Genomic DNA, 17,930 nt, shown 5'->3' with positions numbered 1-17,930 from the left:
TTGTCAGCTGTGTGACTGTGGGCAAGTCACTTAACTTCTCTGGGCCTCAGTTACCTCATCTGTAAAATGGGGATGAAGACTGTGAGCCCCACGTGGAACAACCTGATTCCCCTGTGTTTACCCCAGCGCTTAGAACAGTGCTCTGCACATAGTAAGCGCTTAACAAATACCAACATTACTATTATTATTATTAAGTGATTTGCCCACAGTCACACAGCTGACGAGTGGCCGAGGCGGGATTCGAACCCATGACCTCTGACTCCCAAGCCCGTGCTCTTTCCCCTGAGCCACCCTACTATGTGCAGAGCATTGTACTAAGCGCTTGGAAAGGGAGTGGGCATTCGGCAGCAGATAGAGACAATCCCTGCCCAATAACGGGCTCACAGTCTAAACGGGGGCGACAGCAAAGCAAAATAGAACAAAACAAGCAGTCTGGCGCAGACATCATCAAGATAAATAGAATCAGAGATATACACATCATTAACAAACTAGAGTAATAAATAATATATAAAAGTATGCACAGAGCTGAGGAGAGGGTAAGGGGGATGAGCAGAGGGTGGGAGGGGGGGAATAGGGAAGGGAGGAGGAGCAGAGGGAAAAGGGGAAGCTCAGTCTGGGAAGGCCTCCTGGAGGAGGCGAGCTCTCAGGAGGGCTTTGAAGGGGGGAAGAGAGGTAGTTTGGCAAATGTGAGGAGGGAGGACATTCCAGGTCAGAGGTAAGATGGGGGCCAGGGGTAGATGGCGGGAAGGAGAGAACGAGGCACCGTGAGGAGGTGAGCGGCAGAGGAGAGGAGTGTACGGGGAGGGCTGTATAATTTATTCATTCAATAGTATTTTTTGAGTGCTTACTATGTGAAGAGCACTGTACTAAACTCTTGGAATGTACAATTCGGCAACAGATAGAGACAATCCTTGCCCACTAATGGGCTCATGGTCTAAATGGGGGAGACAGACAGCAAAGCAAAACAGAACAAAACAAAACAATATCAAGATAAAATAGAATCAAGGTGATGTACACCTCATTAACAAAATAAATAGGGTAATAAATAATATATACAAATGAGCACCGTGCTGAAGGAAGGGGGAGGGAGAGCAGAGGGAAAGGGGGGCTCAGTCCGGGAAGGCCTCCTGGAGGAGGTGAGCTCTCAGGAGGGCTTTGAAGAGGGGAAGAGAGTTAGTTTGGCGGAGGTGAGTGGGATTAAAACTGAGCCCCACGTGGGACAACCTGATCACCCTGTATCTCCCCCAGCGCTTAGAACAGTGCTCTGCACATAGTAAGCACTTAACAAATACCAACATTATTATTATTATTACAACCTGATCCCCCTTGGATCCTCTCCAGCACTGAGAACAGTGCTCTGCACATAGTAAGCGCTTAAATACCAACATTATTATTATTCACTGCTCTAGGCCTCACCCCTTCTGTAAAAGGGGGATCAAGATTGGGAGCCTCACGGGGGACAGACTGATCCCCTTAGATCCTTCCCAGCGCTGAGAACAGTGCTCTGCACATAGTAAGTGCTTAACAAATACCAACATTATTATTATTATTATTCACTGCTCTGGGCCTCAGTTACCCCATCTGTAAAAGGGGGATTAAGACTGGGAGCCCCACGGGGGACAACCTGCTCACTCTGTATCTGCCCCAGCGCTTAGAACAGTGTTCTGCACATAGTAAGTGCTTAACAAATACCAACATTATTATTCGCCGCTCTGGGCTTCAGTTACCCCTTTTGTAAAAGGGGGATCAAGCCTGGGAGCCCCACGGGGGACAACCTGATCACCCTGTATCTCCCCCAGCACTTAAAACAGTGCTCTGCACATAGTAAGTGCTTAACAAATACCAACGTGATTATTCACCGCTCTGGGCCTCAGAGGGGGGATGAAGAAGACTGGGAGCCCCACGGGGGACAACCTGACCCCCTTGGATCCTCTCCAGCGCTGAGAACAGCGCTCTGCACATAGTAAGCGCTGAACAAATACCAACATTATTATTCACCGCTCTGGGCCTCAGAGGGGGGATGAAGACTGGGAGCCCCACGGGGGACAACCTGACCCCCTTGGATCCTCTCCAGCGCTGAGAACATAGTAAGTGCTGAACAAATACCAACATTATTATTCACCGCTCTGGGCTTCAGAGGGGGGATGAAGCCTGGGAGCCCCAGGGGGGACAACCTGACCCCCTTGAATCCTCCCCAGCGCTGACAACAGCGTTCTGCGCATAGGACGCGTTTAAGACACGCCGACAATATTATCCAGAGAGACGCTGGGCTGGAGGGCGGGGCGCCCTTGGTGACTTGGCGGGTTTGGCTTCAACTACCGGTTCCGGGGGCTGCGGCATTGGCCGTTTGGACGAGGAGGGGCGGGCGGAGGCCCAGCGCACATGGCCCGGCCTCCCTCCCTCCGCCGGTGACCTGTGACCCCCCCCCCCCAGGACCGGCGTTGCGGGCAGCGGGCCCGGCCACCGCCCCTGCACCATGGATTTCCCCCCGAGCCTGTTCCCCACCTTCGTGACCCCCGGGCCTCCCGTCCCGGCCGAGCCGCCGGTGCCGCCCCCCATCCCCGGCCGGGCCGACTGCATCCGACTGCAGCCCGCTTGGACGGCGGGCCCGGCGGTGAGTGTGTCGCAGAGAGTTGGCGCGGGGGGGGGGGGGAAGGGGGAGCCGTCCTGGCGCTAATGGACCCTCCGCCCCCAGGCCGACCCCCGGTTCGAGGCGTCGCACACAGCGACGGGGGACACGTGGCGGGCAGAGACTCCTCACCCCCTCCCCCTTCTGCTACCTGGCTCAGGTAAGGTCATCTAATAAGCTGTGTGACCGTGGGCAAGTCACTTTCCTTCTCTGTGTCTCAGTTACCTCATCTGGCAAATGGGGATTAAAACTGTGAGCCCCACCTGGGACAAACTGATCACCTTGTATCCCCCAGCGCTTAGAACAGTGCTTTGCACATAGTAAACGCTTAACAAATACCACCATTTATTTATTTTATGTACTAATAATAATGTTGGTATTCGTTAAGCGCTTACTATGTGCAGAGCGCTGTTCTAAGCACTGGGTAGATGCAGGGTCATCAGGTTGTCCCACGTGGGGCTCACCGTCCTCAGCCCCATTTTACAGATGAGGGAACTGAGAAGTGAAGTGACTTGCCCACAGTCACACAGTCACACACTCGTGACCTCCGACTCCCAAGCCGGGACTCTTTCCACTGAACCACGCTGCTTCCCATCTCTCCGAGCCACGCCTCGGTGGCTCCGCGAGAGGAGCCCGGGCTTGGCAGTCAGAGGTCGTGGGTTCGAAAGCCGGCTCTGCCACTTAATGTGGGTATTTGTTAAGCGCTTACTATGTGCAGAGCGCTGTTCTAAGCGCTGGGGAAGATACAGGGTCATCGGGTTCATTCATTCAATAGTATTTACTGAGCGCTTACTATGTGCAGAGGACTCTTCTAAGCGCTGGGGGAGATACAGGGTCACACAGCGTGGCTCAGTGGAAAGAGCATGGGCTTTGGAGTCGGAGGTCATGGGTTCAAATCCCGGCTCGGTCACTTGTCAGCTGTGTGACTTTGGGCAAGTCACTTAACTTCTCGGTGCCTCAGTTCCCTCATCTGTAAAATGGGGATTAAGACTGTGAGCCCCACGTGGGACAACCTGATTCCCCTGTGTCTACCCCAGTGCTTAGAACAGTGCTTGGCACATAGTAAGCGCTTAACAAATACCAACGTTATTATTATTATTAGGGTCATCGGGGTCATTCATTCATTCAGTAGTATTTATTGAGCGCTTACTGTGTGCAGATCACTGTACTAAGCACTTGGAATGGACAAATCGGTAACAGAAACAGTCCCTGCCCTTTGACGGGCTCACAGTCTAATCGGGGGAGACGGACAGACAAGAACAATAGCAATAAATAGAATTGGGTTGTCCCATTTGAGGCTCACAGTCTTCATCCCCATTTTACAGATGAGGTAACTGAGGCACAGAGAAGTGAAGTGACTTGCCCACCCACAGCTGACAAGTGGCAGATCTGGGATTCGAACCCATGACCCCTGATTCCGAAGCCCGTGCTCTTTCCACTGAGCCACACTTGTCCGCTGTGTGACTTTGGGCAAGTCACTTCACTTCTCCAGGCCTCGGTTCCCTCATCTGTAAAATGGGGGTGAAGACTGGCAACCCCCAGGTGGGACAACCTGATCACCTTGTATACCCCCACCGCTTAGAACAGTGCTCTGCACAGAGTAAGAGCTTAACAAATGCCATCATTATTATCATTTATTGAGAGCTTACTCTGTGCAGAGCTTGGGAGAGTGTCATGCAACAGAGCTAGTGGACACATTCCTCGCCCGCCATGAGCTTACGGTCTGGAGGAAGAGACAGATGATAAAACATATTATGGTAATTCAGTCGTATTTATTGAGCGCTCACTCCTTGCACAGTGAGGAGGTTAGCAGCAGAGGAGGAGCGGCGTGTGCGGGCTGGGCTGTAGAAACCTCACTTCTCGCCTGGCCCACGGCCTGCCTCTGACCTGGAATGTCCTCCCTCCTCACAGCCGCCAAACTAACTTTCTTCCCCTCTTCAAAGCCCTACTAAGAGCTCACCTCCTCCAAGAGGCCTTCCCAGACTGAGCCCTCCCTTTCCCTCTGCTCCTCCTCCCCTCCCCATTCCCCCTTCTCCCGCCCTCTGGTCTACCCCCTTCCCCTCCTCACAGCACTTGTGTATATTTGTACATATTTGTTTCTCTTGATTTTATTAATGATGTGTATATGTCTATAATTCTGTTTATCTATTCTGATGCCCGTTGACTTCTTTTTTGTGGTTTGTCTCCCCCCTCCAAGTCTGTGAGCCCGTTGTTGTGTAGAGATTGTCTCTGTGGCTGAATTGTACTTTCCAAGTGTTTAGTCCAGTTCCCTGCACACAGTAAGCGCTCAAAAAATACGATTGAATAAATGAATGAAAGCTGAGATAGGTGGGGTAAGAGGGGGCAAGGGGATGGACAGCTTTGAAGCCAATAGTGAGGAGTTTTTGCTTGATTTTATAATAATAATAATGTTGGTATTTGTTACGCGCTTAGTATGTGCCAAGCACCGTTCTAAGCACTGGGGTAGATACAGGGTAATCAGGTTGTCTCACGTGAGGCTCACAGTCTTAATCTCCATTTTACAGATGAGGTGACTGAGGCACCAAGAAGTCAAGTGACTTACCCAAAATCACACAGCTGACATGAAGATTGATAGGCAGCCACTGGAGATTTTTGAGGAGGGGGTTGGTGACATGCCCAGAGCATTTCTGTGGAAAGATAATCTGGGCAGCAGAGTGAATTACACACTGAAGCGGGGAGAGACAGGAGTTTGGGAGATCAGAAAGGATGCTGATGCAGTAATCCACCCAGGATAGGAAGAGAGATTGTACCGACAAGGTAGCGATTTGGATGGAAAGTAGACTCAGTGGGTTTGTGAAAAAATGATCCCTGCAGCAGTGTGAACTATGGACTGGAGTAGGTAGAGACAGGAGGCTGGGAGGTCAGCCTGGGGGTCCTCTCCATCTCTTCCATCCCCTTCAGTCTATTGCCATGTAGCTCAATTGTGTGGCGTTCTTGTGAGGACTGCAGCTCTGGATCCACCGGCCGTGTCCCAGGTTGAGGGAGGATGAGAAGCCATTTTGGCCAAAGATGTGTGTAGACATTTGTGAGGACCTGTCAGTATCGATGGGTGGGCCACGTCTCCTCTTCAACACATTCCGTGCCCTCCGTCTGCCCCCGTGACTCCCCGATCGGGCTCCCAGCCCTAGCCACCTTCACCCTCACCCCCAATACCCTGAAACTCCAGGTTCCCTCCCCTTCAGGATGGGATCCCGGTCTGACACCCCAAGATCTCCTTTTCCGGCGGCCTCTGAAGCGTCAGGCAGGGGTCGGAGCTGGGACCACGGTTGCAGTGGACTTTACAGAGCAGGTGAGTGGGTGGTGGTAAATACAGGAACCGGGTGAATGTTCAGGGATTTGAGGAGGGAGGTGTGGAGACACAGGCAGTTCATGTCCGATTCATTTTCACTCCTCCACCCCCTCCCCTACAGCTGGACAGATTTTTCTGGGATCATGGTGATGTGGCCTTCGGACCCTATGGGAAGCTGATGCAGGATGACTTCACGCTGGTACAGCTGGTGAGTGACCAGATTGGAGTCACGGGGGTAATCCTGGAGTGATGAGGCTGACTGTTGTATTCTGTACTTATATTGTACCCTCCCAAGCATTTAGTACAGTACTCTACGGACAGTCAATGCTCAGTAAATACCATTGATTGATTGACTGGCCTGCTCTCTGCAGAGGGGTCGCCAGAAAAGAAATACAGGCAGAGTGTGGCACCTGCTCCAAGATCTGAGTGATCACCAGCCTTGGGGGTAAGTGACTACAAGTCTTGGGGCTAGGAGAGGGGAGGTTCAGGGGCGAGTGTGGATGAGGTGGTTGTACGGGAGGAGTGGTACACTAATCTGCCCCCTACCCATCCACGCCAGGTGTCCCCGGGCCCACGTGACCCATCGGCAACGTCGATTTTCCCGCATGCTGAGGCCGATGCTGGAGAAAGACCTTGCTGGGGAGCTGCTGGGAAATCTGCTCCAGGAGGAGCTAGCAGGATGCTGGCGGCGATTGCTCTTTGATGAAACCCCCACCGGGGGGTCACTTGGCTGGTTTCCAGGACCTCGTGGTGGCCAACTGGTCTACCCTGCAGGGAGCACTGCAGATGAACTTTGTATCCTTCCTCTGAGTTGGGAACTGGGGCGGGCGGGGCGGGTAGCTTGCTGTTGCATCTGACCAGATGGTGTAGTTTTTTCAACTCTCGATTAGCTTTGGGACTCTTGAGAGAAAAGGTGGAAGGGTGTGTTGGGGCATTCATTCATTCAGTAGTAGAAGTAGAGAAGCAGCGTGGCTCAGTGGAAAGAGCACGGGCTTTGGAGTCAGAGGTCATGGGTTCGAATCCCTGCTCGGCCACTTGTCAGCTGTGTGACTTTGGGCGAGTCACTTAACTTCTCGGTGCCTCAGTTACCTCATCTGTAAAATGGGGATTAAGATTGTGAGCCCCAAGTGGGACAACCTGATTCCCCTGTGTCTACCTCCGCGCTTAGAACAGTGCTCGGCACATAGTAAGCGCTTAACAAATACCAACATTTTTATTTTTTTTTAGTATTTATTGAGCGCTTACTATGTGCAGAGCACTATACTAAGCGCTTGGAATGAACAAGTCGGCAACAGATAGAGACCGTCCCTGCTGTTTGACGGGCTTACGGTCTAATCGGGGGAGACGGACAGACAGGAACAATGGCAATAAATAGAGTCAAGGGGAAGAACATCTCGTAAAAACAAGGGCAACTAAATAGAATCAAGGCGATGTACATTTCATTAACAAAATAAATAGGGTGATGAAAATATATACAGTTGAGCAGACGAGTACAGTGCTGCGGGGATGGGAAGGGAGAGGGGGAGGAGCAGAGGGAAATGGGGGGAAAAGAGGGTTAAGCTGCGGAGAGGTGAAGGGGGGGTAGTAGAGGGAGTAGAGGGAGAAGGGGAGGTCAGTCTGGGAAGGCCTCTTGGAGGAGGTGAGTTTTAAGTGGGGTTTTGAAGAGGGGAAGAGAATTAGTTTGGCGGAGGTGGGGAGGGAGGGCGTTCTGGGACCGCGGGAGGACGCGGCCCGGGGGTCGACGGCGGGATAGGCGAGGCCGAGGGACGGTGAGAAGGTGGGCGGCAGAGGATTGGAGCGTGCGGGGTGGGCAGTAGAAAGAGAGAAGGGAGAGGTAGGAAGGGGCAAGGTGACGTAGAGCCTTGAAGCCTAGAGTGAGGAGTTTTTGTTTGGAGCGGAGGTTGATAGGCAACCACTGGAGGTGTTTAAGAAGGGGAGTGACATGCCCAGGTCGTTTCTGCAGGAAGGTGAGCCGGGCAGCAGAGTGAAGAATAGACTGGAGCGGGGCGAGAGAGGAGGAAGGGAGATCAGAGAGAAGGCTGACACAGTAGTCTAGCCGGGATATAACGAGAGCCCGTAGCAGTAAGGTAGCCGTTTGGGTGGAGAGGAAAGGGCGGATCTTGGCGATATTGTAAAGGTGAAACCGGCAGGTCTCGGTAACGGATAGGATGTGTGGGGTGAACGAAAGAGACGAGTCAAGGATGACATCAAGATTACGGGCCAGCGGAGATGATGGGGGATGGGGGATGCTGAGCATCGGCAGTGGCTGGGCAGTTAAAGATTGATTAGAAGTGACCTTTTGCCTGAACCGTGTCCTCAGATTTCCAGGACATCACACTGTCTTCGGCTGGAACCCCCCAGGCTCATGGAGCTCCAATCCGCGTTCGACTCCGCGGGCCTGTCCGGCAGGTGGTGACTGGGACCGTCCAGGGGGAAGGTGAGACCCAGCTCTTTCAATCCTTCCCTGTGGTCCCCTCCGATCTCCAGTGAATTCCCATGCCCCCAGCAGCTTTCCAATTGCCCTTTTTCCCCGTATTGCCAGTGCATTTTTGATTGCCCCCTTAGCCCTGGCAGCCGTGAGGTCCGATCACCATTGTGCCGTATGGAGGCTTCGCAGGATGGGGAAACTGACGCCCCTCCAGGTGCTGGCTACAGAGACGGAAGCCACATCCCTGGCCCTCAGGTGAGAGGCTGATGAGGGGGAGTGGGGAAGATGGGAGAACAACAGAACCTCGAGCTAGGAGAAGGTGTAAGGGAACAAACGTGAGGCTGAGCTGGGCTGGGACCGATTAGGTAATGCAGCAAGGAGGTACGAGTCTCAGGCCTTGACATAAGACTTCTTGTGTCTTTGATATTTGTTTGCTCTGGGTCCCTGCAGCCCTCACCTTCCTGGCGAACTGACCGTCTGCACCTGTGCAGGAGCTGTCTACCTGTGGAACCTGCAGAATGGGTAATCTGCTTTTCCAGACAGTCCGGTCACTGGTCCTCTCCCACCAATCATTGGTATTTGTTAAGCACTTAACTGTGTTGTGTAGAACACTGTACTAAGCACTCGGGCGAGTACAGGTTAACAGAGTTAGTAGACGTGGTCCCTGCTCACAGCGAACTCCTGATCTAGATCACACCCCTCGTAGATTCCTCCAACTTCCTCCCTTCTCCCCACTCAGGCTCCAGCGGGTCCGCAGAAGCACTGAGACCTTGGCTTTTCAAGACCCATCACCCTGGCGCTGGGCAGACTTCACTGCCCATCCGCGGGTGTTGACCATTGCTGACCGCACTGGAGTGGACACTGCAGACATCAGGGTAGGGTGAACCCCCTCGGACTGCTGGAAGGGGGTGATGTGGCCGGTCACCCGCTAGCATTCTTCCTGGTTTTGGTGTTGCCTCTTTTAAGCTGTGGGTCTCAGGCCAGGTAGGCACAGCGCTAACTCAGCTGACCGTGGGCCAGCTCAGGAGACTTTGGCGGAGTAGCTGGGAGTGCTGGCCCAAAGCAGAAGAACCCAGACCTCAGTTGCAGAGGGCTTTGCTGAAAACTTTGTGGCAGTTTTGCATATGTGACTTGTCCTGAGAGATCAAGTGTGTATGGATAACAGCAATCCCCTTATGCTTGCCATAACGAGGTCTAGGCCTATCCTGAGTTCCCCTTGGATGCAACTGTCCAAGCCCTTGTGGACCTGTGACCATGGGATCGGGCCGGCTTGACCACACTAGGATGAACCCTCCACCCACCATATCTATGTCTGTGCTTTCTGACCCCAGGTCCCCCTAAGTTGTGGCCAACACCTGTTCCGTGTGGGCGCAGAGGCTGCATGCCAGCAAGGAGAGCGGGTATTGCTGCTGCGGCACTTGGCACCCCACCTCCCCACGCTGCACCTTGTTCTGACGCAGGTGAGTTCCCCCTCCCCTCAGTGGCACTGACTGATCCCAAGTCAGTCAGTAAATCATATTTATTAAGTGCTTACTGTGGGGAGATCACTGCACTAAGCTCTTGGGAGAGCACGATATAACACACATTTCCTGTTTACAACGAGTATAAAGAGGGCGACGGATGTTAAATTATGGATTCATTCAGCGGTATTTATTGAGCGTTTGCTATGTGCAGAGCACTGTACTAAGCACTTGGAAAGTACAGTTGGGCAACAGATATGTAGATAAGTGCTGTGGGGCATGAATAGAGGGAGCAGATGCGGGCGACGCAGAAGGGAGTTGAAGAAAAGGAAGAGAGTTTAGTCAGGAAGGCCTCTTGGAGGAGATGTGCTTTCAGTAAGGTTTTGAAGGTGAGGAGAGTAATTGTCTGTCAAAGAGGTCATGGGTTTGAATCCCTGCTCTGCCACTTGTCAGCTGTGTGACTGGGCAAGTCACTTAACTTCTCGGTGCCTCAGTGACCTCATCTGTAAAATGGGGCTTAAGACTGTGAGCCTCATGTGGGACAACCTGATCACCCTGTATCTCCCCCAGCGCTTAGAACAGTGCTCTGCACATAGTAAGCGCTTAACAAATACCAACTTTATTATTTATATGAGGAGGGAGGATGTTCCAGGCCAGAGACAGGATGTGGATGAGAGGCTGATGGCGAGATAGACATCAAAGTACAGTGAGAAGGTTAGCATTAGAGGAGTAAAATGTGCAGACTGGGTTGTAGTAGGAGAGTAACGAGATGAGGTAGAAGGGGGCAAGGTGATTAGGTGTTTTAAAGGCAATGGTGAGGAGTTTATGTTTGATGTAGAGGTGAATGGAAAAGCAGTGAAGTCTCTTGAGGAGTGGGGAAACATGCCCTGTATGTTTTTGTAGATAAATGATCCAGGCTGAAGTATGGAACGGAGTGGGGAGAGACAGGAGGCTGGTACAATAATCAAGTATTAACATGGTAGCAGTTTGGATGGAGAGGAAAGGGTGGACTTTAGTGATGTTTTGAAGGTGAAACTGACAGGACTTAGTGATGGATTGAATTTGTGGGTTGAATGAGTGAGAGGAGTCGAGGATAACTCCAAGGTTATGGACTTGAGACAGGAAGGATGGCGTTGCCATCAGCAGTGATGGGAAAACTGGGGAGGACAGGGTTTGGATGGGAATATAAGGAGTCCTGTTTTAGACATGTTAAGTTTAAGGTGACGGGGGAAATCCAAGTAGAGATGTCTTGAAGGCAGAAGGAAATGCGAGACTGTAAAAAGGGAGAGAGATCAGGGCTGGAGATGTAGATTTGGGAATCATCTGCCTAGAGGTGATAGTTGAAGCCATGTGAGCAAATGAGTTCTCCCAAGGGAGTGGATGTAGGTGAAAAGTAGAAGAGGACTCAGAACCGCCTCCTGAGGGACACTCACTGTTAGGAGGTGGGAGGTAGAGGAGGAGTCCACGAAAGAGACTGAGATAGGAGAGATAGGAGGAGAACCAGGAGAGGACAGTGTCAGCGAATCTGAGATTGGATAATGTTTCCAGGAGAAGGGGGTGGTTAGCTGTGTCATTCACCCCACACATCCAATCCGTCAGCAAAACCCGACGGTCTCACCTTCACAGTATCGCCAAGATCCACCCTTTCCTCTCCATCCAAACTGCTACTATGCTGGTACAAGCTCTCATAACATCCCGACTGGATTATTGTGTCAGCCTCCTCTCAGATCTCCCTTCCTCCTGTCTCCCCACTCCAGTCTATTCTTCATTCCGCTGCCCGGATCATCTTCCTACAGAAATACTCTGGGCATGTCACTCTCCTCCTCAAGAACCTCCAGTGGTTGCCTATCAATCTCCACACGAAACAAAAACTCCTCACTCTTGGCTTCAAGGCTGTCCATCACCTTGCCCCCTCCTACCTTACCTCCCTTCTCTCTTTCTACTGCCCACCCCATACACTCCGCTCCTCTTCCGCTCACCTCCTTACTGTCCCCTGTTCGCGCCTATCCCGCTGTCGACCCCTGGCCCACGTCCTACCACTGTCCTGGAATGCCCTCCCTCACATCCACCAAACTCTCTTCCACTCTTCAAAGCCCTATTGAGAGCTCACCTCCTCCAGGAGGCCTTTCCAGACTGAGCCCCCCCTTTCCCTCTGCTCCCCCTCCCCTCCCACCCTCTGTTCTTCCCCCTTCCCCTCAGCACTGTGCTTATTTGTATATATTATTTATTACCCTATTTTGTTAATGAGGTGTATATCTCCTTGATTCTATTTATCTCGATGATGTTGTCTTGTTTTGTTCTGTTTTGCTTTGCTTTGCTGTTTGTCTCCCCGATTTAGACTGTGAGCTCGTCATTGAGCAGGGATTGTCTCTATCTGTTGCCGAATTGTACATTCCAAGCACATAGTACAGTGCTCTGCACATAGTAAGCGCTCAATAAATACTATTGAATGAATGAATGAAGGCAACAGAGAGGCCAAGGAGAATTAGGGTGGAATAGAGACCATTGGGTTTGGCAAGAATGAGATCATTGATCACCCTTGAGAGGGCGGTTTCTGTGGAGTGAAGGGAACAGAAGCCAGACTGGAGGTGAAGGAGAGTATTGGAGGAGTGGAACTTGAGACAGTGGGTACAGATAACTTGCTCAAGTTTGGAGAGGGAGATGGGGCAGTAACTGGAGGGAGCTATGGGGTCAAGGGAGAGTTTTTTAGGATAGGGGAGACAGTGGGCATGTTTTAAAGCAGTGGGGAAGAAGCCAATGGAGAGTGAACAGTTGAAGATGGCAGTTAGGGAGGGGGCAAGTATTTTGATAAGGTGTGAAGGAATGGGGTCGGATGCGCAGATGGAAGGGATGGATTTTGAGAGAAGGAAGATCGCCTCTAGAGATACTGCTGGGAATGATGGGAGTGTTGAAGAAGAGGGAAGACTGGGGAGGGGCAGGGAAGATTTTAGGGAGATCACACCTGATAGTGTCAATTTTCTCAATAAAGTAGGTGGCCAGGACATTAGAGGCAAGAGATGGGTAAAGCCAGGAGATGGGGGTTTGAGGAGGGAGTTAAACGTCTGGAACAACTTGTGAAGGCAATGGGCAGGTGTGTCAATAAGGATGAACAAACAATTTTGCCAAGCAGAGGAGAGGGCAGAATTAAAGCATGTATGGATAAACTTGAAGTGGACATAGGTGGCCTGATCTTTAGATTTCATCCAGAGCGTTCTGCAGCTTGGGCCCAAGAGCAAAAGAGGCAAACTGTGGAGGTGATCCAGGGCTGTGGATTAGTGCTACTGACCCACAAAGGATCGGCAAAGGAATAGGGGAGCGCGTGAGTTGAGTTCAGTAAAGAGGATCACATCAATTGTGTCATCAAAGGAAGGTAGTTTGGGCATGGAGACTAAATGGGGTATGGTTGGGATCAAAAGTTCGGAGGTCTTTGTGGGGGAACAGCACAGATTTGTGGGGAGGAGGTGTGAGGGAGAGAAGGCAGGTGAGGAGGTGTTGGTCAGATAGAGGGATTTCAGAGTTGGTGAGGGTAGATAGGGATTGTGTAGGGGCTGGATGATGAGATCGAAAGTGTGTCCAAGCTTTTGAGTCGGTGAGGTGGGGTGGAGCAGAAGATCAGTGGAGTTGAGGAGTGATAGAGGGCAGCAGAAGGGTTATTGGAACATTTCTGTGGATACTGAAGTCCCCAGTGATCAATATAGGAATGGAAAAAGAAGGAATGTGAGAAAGGGATCAGAATGGTTAGAGAAGTTGGAGGCGGGACCTGGGGGGAATTGGATGACAGGTACTGGAATCTGGAATGGGTGGTAGAGGTGGATGATATGAGCTTTGAAGGAAGGAAAAGAAAGGGATGGGGGAGGTGGAATGGTGCGGAAGCTGCATTGGGAAGCGAGAAGAAAGTCAACACCTCCTCCTTTTCCAGTTAGTCTGCTCTCTGGAGAAAGCAGGGGAGATTGTTGTCCTCTGGAGAGAGCCAGGTTTCAGTGATGGCGATGAGGAAAAGGAACTGGATCAGGAACCGGTCAAGGATAAAGGGAAGCTTCCCCATAGTGGAGCAGGGGTTCCACTAAGATGCACTTGTTTGCTATGGTGGGAGTGTTCTGGGGGAGGAGACAGTGTGACGAGTTGGGGGTTAGTGCAGGCGGAGGGGGATGATGGGTGGCACAGGGATGGGGTGGAGGGGAGGGGACAGCACAAGGGTGGGGAGGAGTTGGTGGAGTGGAAGGTGTGGTGAAAAGCTCCTTATCTTCCCTCCCAAGCCCTGTCCTCTTCCTGACTTCTCTGTCACTGTGGATGGTACGACCATCCTTCCCGTCTCTCAAACCCGCAACCTTGGTGTCATCCTTGACTCAGCTCTCTCATTCACCCCACACATCCAGTCCGTCACCGATGCCTGCCGCTCTCACCTTTACAATATCGCCAAGATCCTCCCTTTCCTCTCCATCCAAACGGCTGTCTTACTGGTACAGGCTCTCATAATATCCCGGCTGGATTGTCAGCCTTCTCTCTGATCTCCCTTCCTCCTGTCTCTCCCCGCTCCAGTCTATTCTTCGTCTTCCTGCAGAAACGCTCTGGGCATGTCACTCCCCTCCTTAAAATCCTCCAGTGGTTGCCTGTCAACCTCCGCACGAAACAAAAACTTCTCACTCTGGGCTTCAAGGCTCTCCATCATCTTGCCCCCTCCTACCTCTCCTCCCTTCTCTCTTTATACTGCCTACCCCGTAGGCTCCGCTCCTCTGCCGCCCACCTCCTCACCGTCCCCCATTCTTGCCTATCCCACCATCGACCCCTGGCCCACGTCCTCCCGCTGTCCTGGAATGCCCTCCCTCCTCACCTCAGCCAAATTAACTCTCTTCCCCTCTTCAAAGCCCTACTGAGAGCTCACCTCCTCCAAGAGGTCTTCCCAGACTGAGCTTCCCCTTTCCCTCTGCTGCCTCTCTGCCCCCCCCTTCACCTCCCCTCAGCTAAGCCCCTTCCCCCCCCCCCTTTCCCTCTGCTCCTCCCCCTCTCCCTTCCCCTCTCCTCAGCACTGTGCTCATCTGCTCATTTGTATATATTTTTATTTCCCTGTTTATTTTGTTAATGAGATGTACATCCCCTTGATTCTATTTATTGCTATTGTTTTTGTCTCCCCCATTAGACTGTAAGCCCATCAATGGGCAGGGATTGTCTCTATCTGTTGCCAAATTGTACATTCCAAACGCTTAGTACAATGCTCTGCACATAGTAAGCGCTCAATAAATACTATTGAATGAATGAATGAATGAATGAATGAAAAAGGGAAGACTGGGATGGGCGGGACAGGAGGTTTTGGGGGGTGGTCATGGTTGGGTCAGTGACGTTTAAGCCTGTAGTGGAGTTATTGACAGCAATAGATACTTAATCCCTGAGGAGATAGATTGTATGCAGGTCCTTGAGAGTGAAGAGTCCAATGTTTAAGAGAAAACTAGGGCTGGGTTGGTGTGAAAGTAGGGAAAAACTGGGGCTGAGTTGTGTGAGGCAGGTAGTTGATAATAAAAATGTAAAAATTTGGATCTTTGTCACCTTGGGGTTAGGCAGCACACCCAGGCCCAACCTCAGGGAAGGGGGATGAAGAAATGGCTGCCTTTCAGCCTCCGCAGATTGGGAACAAAACTTCCCCTCACCACCCCTCCCCTAGTGATCCTTGCCATGCCCTCTACCCCCTTACCTCACCTGGCCAAGGTCACCCTGTCTGTTTCACTCCTCTTCCTCCTAACTTTCTGGGCAAGCAGTTGACACTTCCCTATCTTCCCCAGTTCTCACTGTACCTGCTAGATGAACGTCTGCCCTTAGTGCCGATGGTTAAATGGGACCATGGACTCCCTTCTGCACCTCACCTGGCCCAGCTGCTGCCTCCTCAGAACACTAAGGGCCATCACCCTCTCCTTCTGGGAGGGTCTGGAGGAGAACTGCGGCTGCTGCAGATCTCAGGTGAGCCTAGCAAGGTATTGGAAGGACCGGGGGTGGGGGGCAGTGCAGGAGGACTAGATTGAAAGAGTGGCCGGAAGGAACTGGGGTACAGTTATGTGTCTGATTCCTCACTTTCCCTCTGTCCTAGGCAAAAGTGGTTCTCCCCCTCAGATCACTGGACCCCCACTGGCTCTCCCGTCGCTGGCTGATGCCCTCCCTGACTTCCCACCAGCCGAACCTCACAGTCACCATTTGCTGAAGGAGAGATTGCGGGCTCCAGCTACAGGTAGAAGTGGGCAGGGAGGGGGACCAGGTTGAGTTGGGGTGGGCATGGAGAGGGGACTGTGTAGTGGGGGAGACTAAGTGTTGTGTGCTCTGGGCCACTGAGGAGATGGGTGGAGACAGAGGAGTTGGGGACGTGGGACTTGGAGCCGCCAGGTGAAGGGAGACTCAGAGGTGGAGGTTGTCCCCCTCCTGCTAGAGTGGAGTGGGGTTCAGGGCTCCTGGGAGGATTGAGAGGGTAAGATTTGGAGCTTAAGGGAGTTAGGTTTTGGGGACATCTTGGAATTCGCTGGCTTATATCCCCCATTTCTCAGGCCTTGCTGCTGCCTCTGGCCTCCCTGGGCCTCCGTGCTCTTTGCTGATCTTCCAGCTCTCCGCTGCTGGCGATGTCTTCTATCATCGTCTGCTACACCGGTCAGAGGCCGACACCAGCAAGGGCACCGGGGAGGCCACCGGCCCTGGGCCAAACAGCGACTCTTCCGGAACCTGTGCCGTCGATCACGACTCAAGCCTGGGGACTGACCCTGACCCTGAGATCAAAGCTGCTTCCAACCCCTCTGCCCTTTCCGGGCAGGCCCCCTTCTCTGATGATGGGGACTCCCAAGCCGCTGACTGCTGGCAGCGTTGGCTGAGCACCCTCCTTCAAGGTGCCTCTCACCCTCCTCAGCCCCCTTGGGCCCCCCCAACTTTTGCCCGACGAAGGCTTCTTCCCCTGAAGCAGCGGGGAGCCTCAAGCTCAGTGGCAGCGGCGGCCCGTAGCGGGCTTCTTGTGGCCATGGCTGAGGGGCAGCTGCTGCACCCAAAGGATCTGGGCCTGGCTCCCACTCAGCACACCCCGGCCCCTGGACCCCTGCCCAGCGGTTGCAGCAATGACCTGAACGAACGTCTGGGAGCAGCCTGGGAGGGCGAGGGCCGAGCATGGTGGGAAGCTCGGCAGGCTGGGGCCCGCAAGGAGAGGGCTCAGCGGCTGCTGGAGCGGCGACGGCAAGCAAAACGAAGGCAACCCCGGCCCCGCCTCTCCAGCTCTTTCTCCTACTCTGTCTGCTCTTTCAGTGCCCGCTCTGACCTCTCAGACTACCACAGTCGTTCCCCCTTCACCGCCCACAGCAGCCCCGCCCACACTGCCCCCAGCAGCCCTGCCCACATGCCCCCCGGCAGCCCAGCCTACACCCTCAGCAGCCCCGCTGGCAGTACCCCTCGGCCGGCCTCCAGGAGCCTCTCCAAGGCCTCTAAAACCTCCTCCTCTTTGCCCTTCTCAGTGGGCCAGGTCCCGGGCCTCCCCCGGGAGCGCTTGCGAGTGCTCCAGAACTATCTGGCTGCCCTACCAGAGTCCCAGGCCCCATTTTCCGTCTCTCCTTCTCCCTACCCCAGCCTGGAGCCCAACACAGTCCTTTCCCAGGACCCTAGCGTCAGAACCCAGCCTCCTTCCTCCCTTTCCTCACAGCCCCAGAAGAAGAGATCCCGTATGGGCTTCTGAGTTGCAGTGGGGGCGGGTCTGAACATCTGCCTCTCCCAGGCAGCTGATAAGAGATGGTGTGTAAAAGAGAATGTGGACCAATAAATGGAAGGTGACTTGGGGATAAAGTGACTGACTGGAATAAGAAGAGTAAGCAGGTAGTGGAGAAATCAGGTCCCAGGCTGGGGCAGGGATTGAGGGGAGAGGCATGCAATCCCTAGATGCAGTAGGTGCTAAACCCTAGAGTTCTCCTCTTGAGATCATTTTCTAGGAGCCCAAAGGGTAAATGGGATGAGTCCTTCAAGGAAAGGGACTGATTTCCCTCCTTGTTCCTACTCATGCCAGCACCCAGTACAGGCAGTCTTCGGGTGCCTGTGATCAGCACTTTGGACCTTTCTGGACTGATAATGTTTCAACTTGACCACATACCAGTTTTG

At 52.8% G+C, this 17,930-nt stretch overlaps 1 protein-coding gene across 1 annotated transcript; it reads left to right on the top strand.

Moving 5' to 3' along the window:
• Positions 1-2,370: 2,370 nt before the first annotated feature.
• On the top strand, positions 2,371-17,621 carry TAF1C (TATA-box binding protein associated factor, RNA polymerase I subunit C). The gene is made up of 14 exons (XM_029061182.2): positions 2,371-2,614; positions 2,696-2,789; positions 5,833-5,939; positions 6,061-6,147; positions 6,311-6,384; positions 6,499-6,734; positions 8,260-8,376; positions 8,505-8,622; positions 8,818-8,889; positions 9,107-9,242; positions 9,699-9,827; positions 15,602-15,776; positions 15,904-16,041; positions 16,352-17,621. The coding sequence occupies exons 1-14, from the start codon at positions 2,477-2,479 to the stop codon at positions 17,512-17,514; spliced, it is 2,784 nt and encodes a 927-aa protein (XP_028917015.1). The 5' UTR covers positions 2,371-2,476; the 3' UTR covers positions 17,515-17,621.
• The last annotated feature ends 309 nt before the right edge of the window (positions 17,622-17,930 follow it).

The sequence above is a fragment of the Ornithorhynchus anatinus genome, chromosome 3 (assembly GCF_004115215.2).
Source record: "Ornithorhynchus anatinus isolate Pmale09 chromosome 3, mOrnAna1.pri.v4, whole genome shotgun sequence".
NCBI lineage: Eukaryota > Metazoa > Chordata > Mammalia > Monotremata > Ornithorhynchidae > Ornithorhynchus > Ornithorhynchus anatinus.
This window is presented reverse-complemented; position numbering and strand designations above follow the sequence as displayed.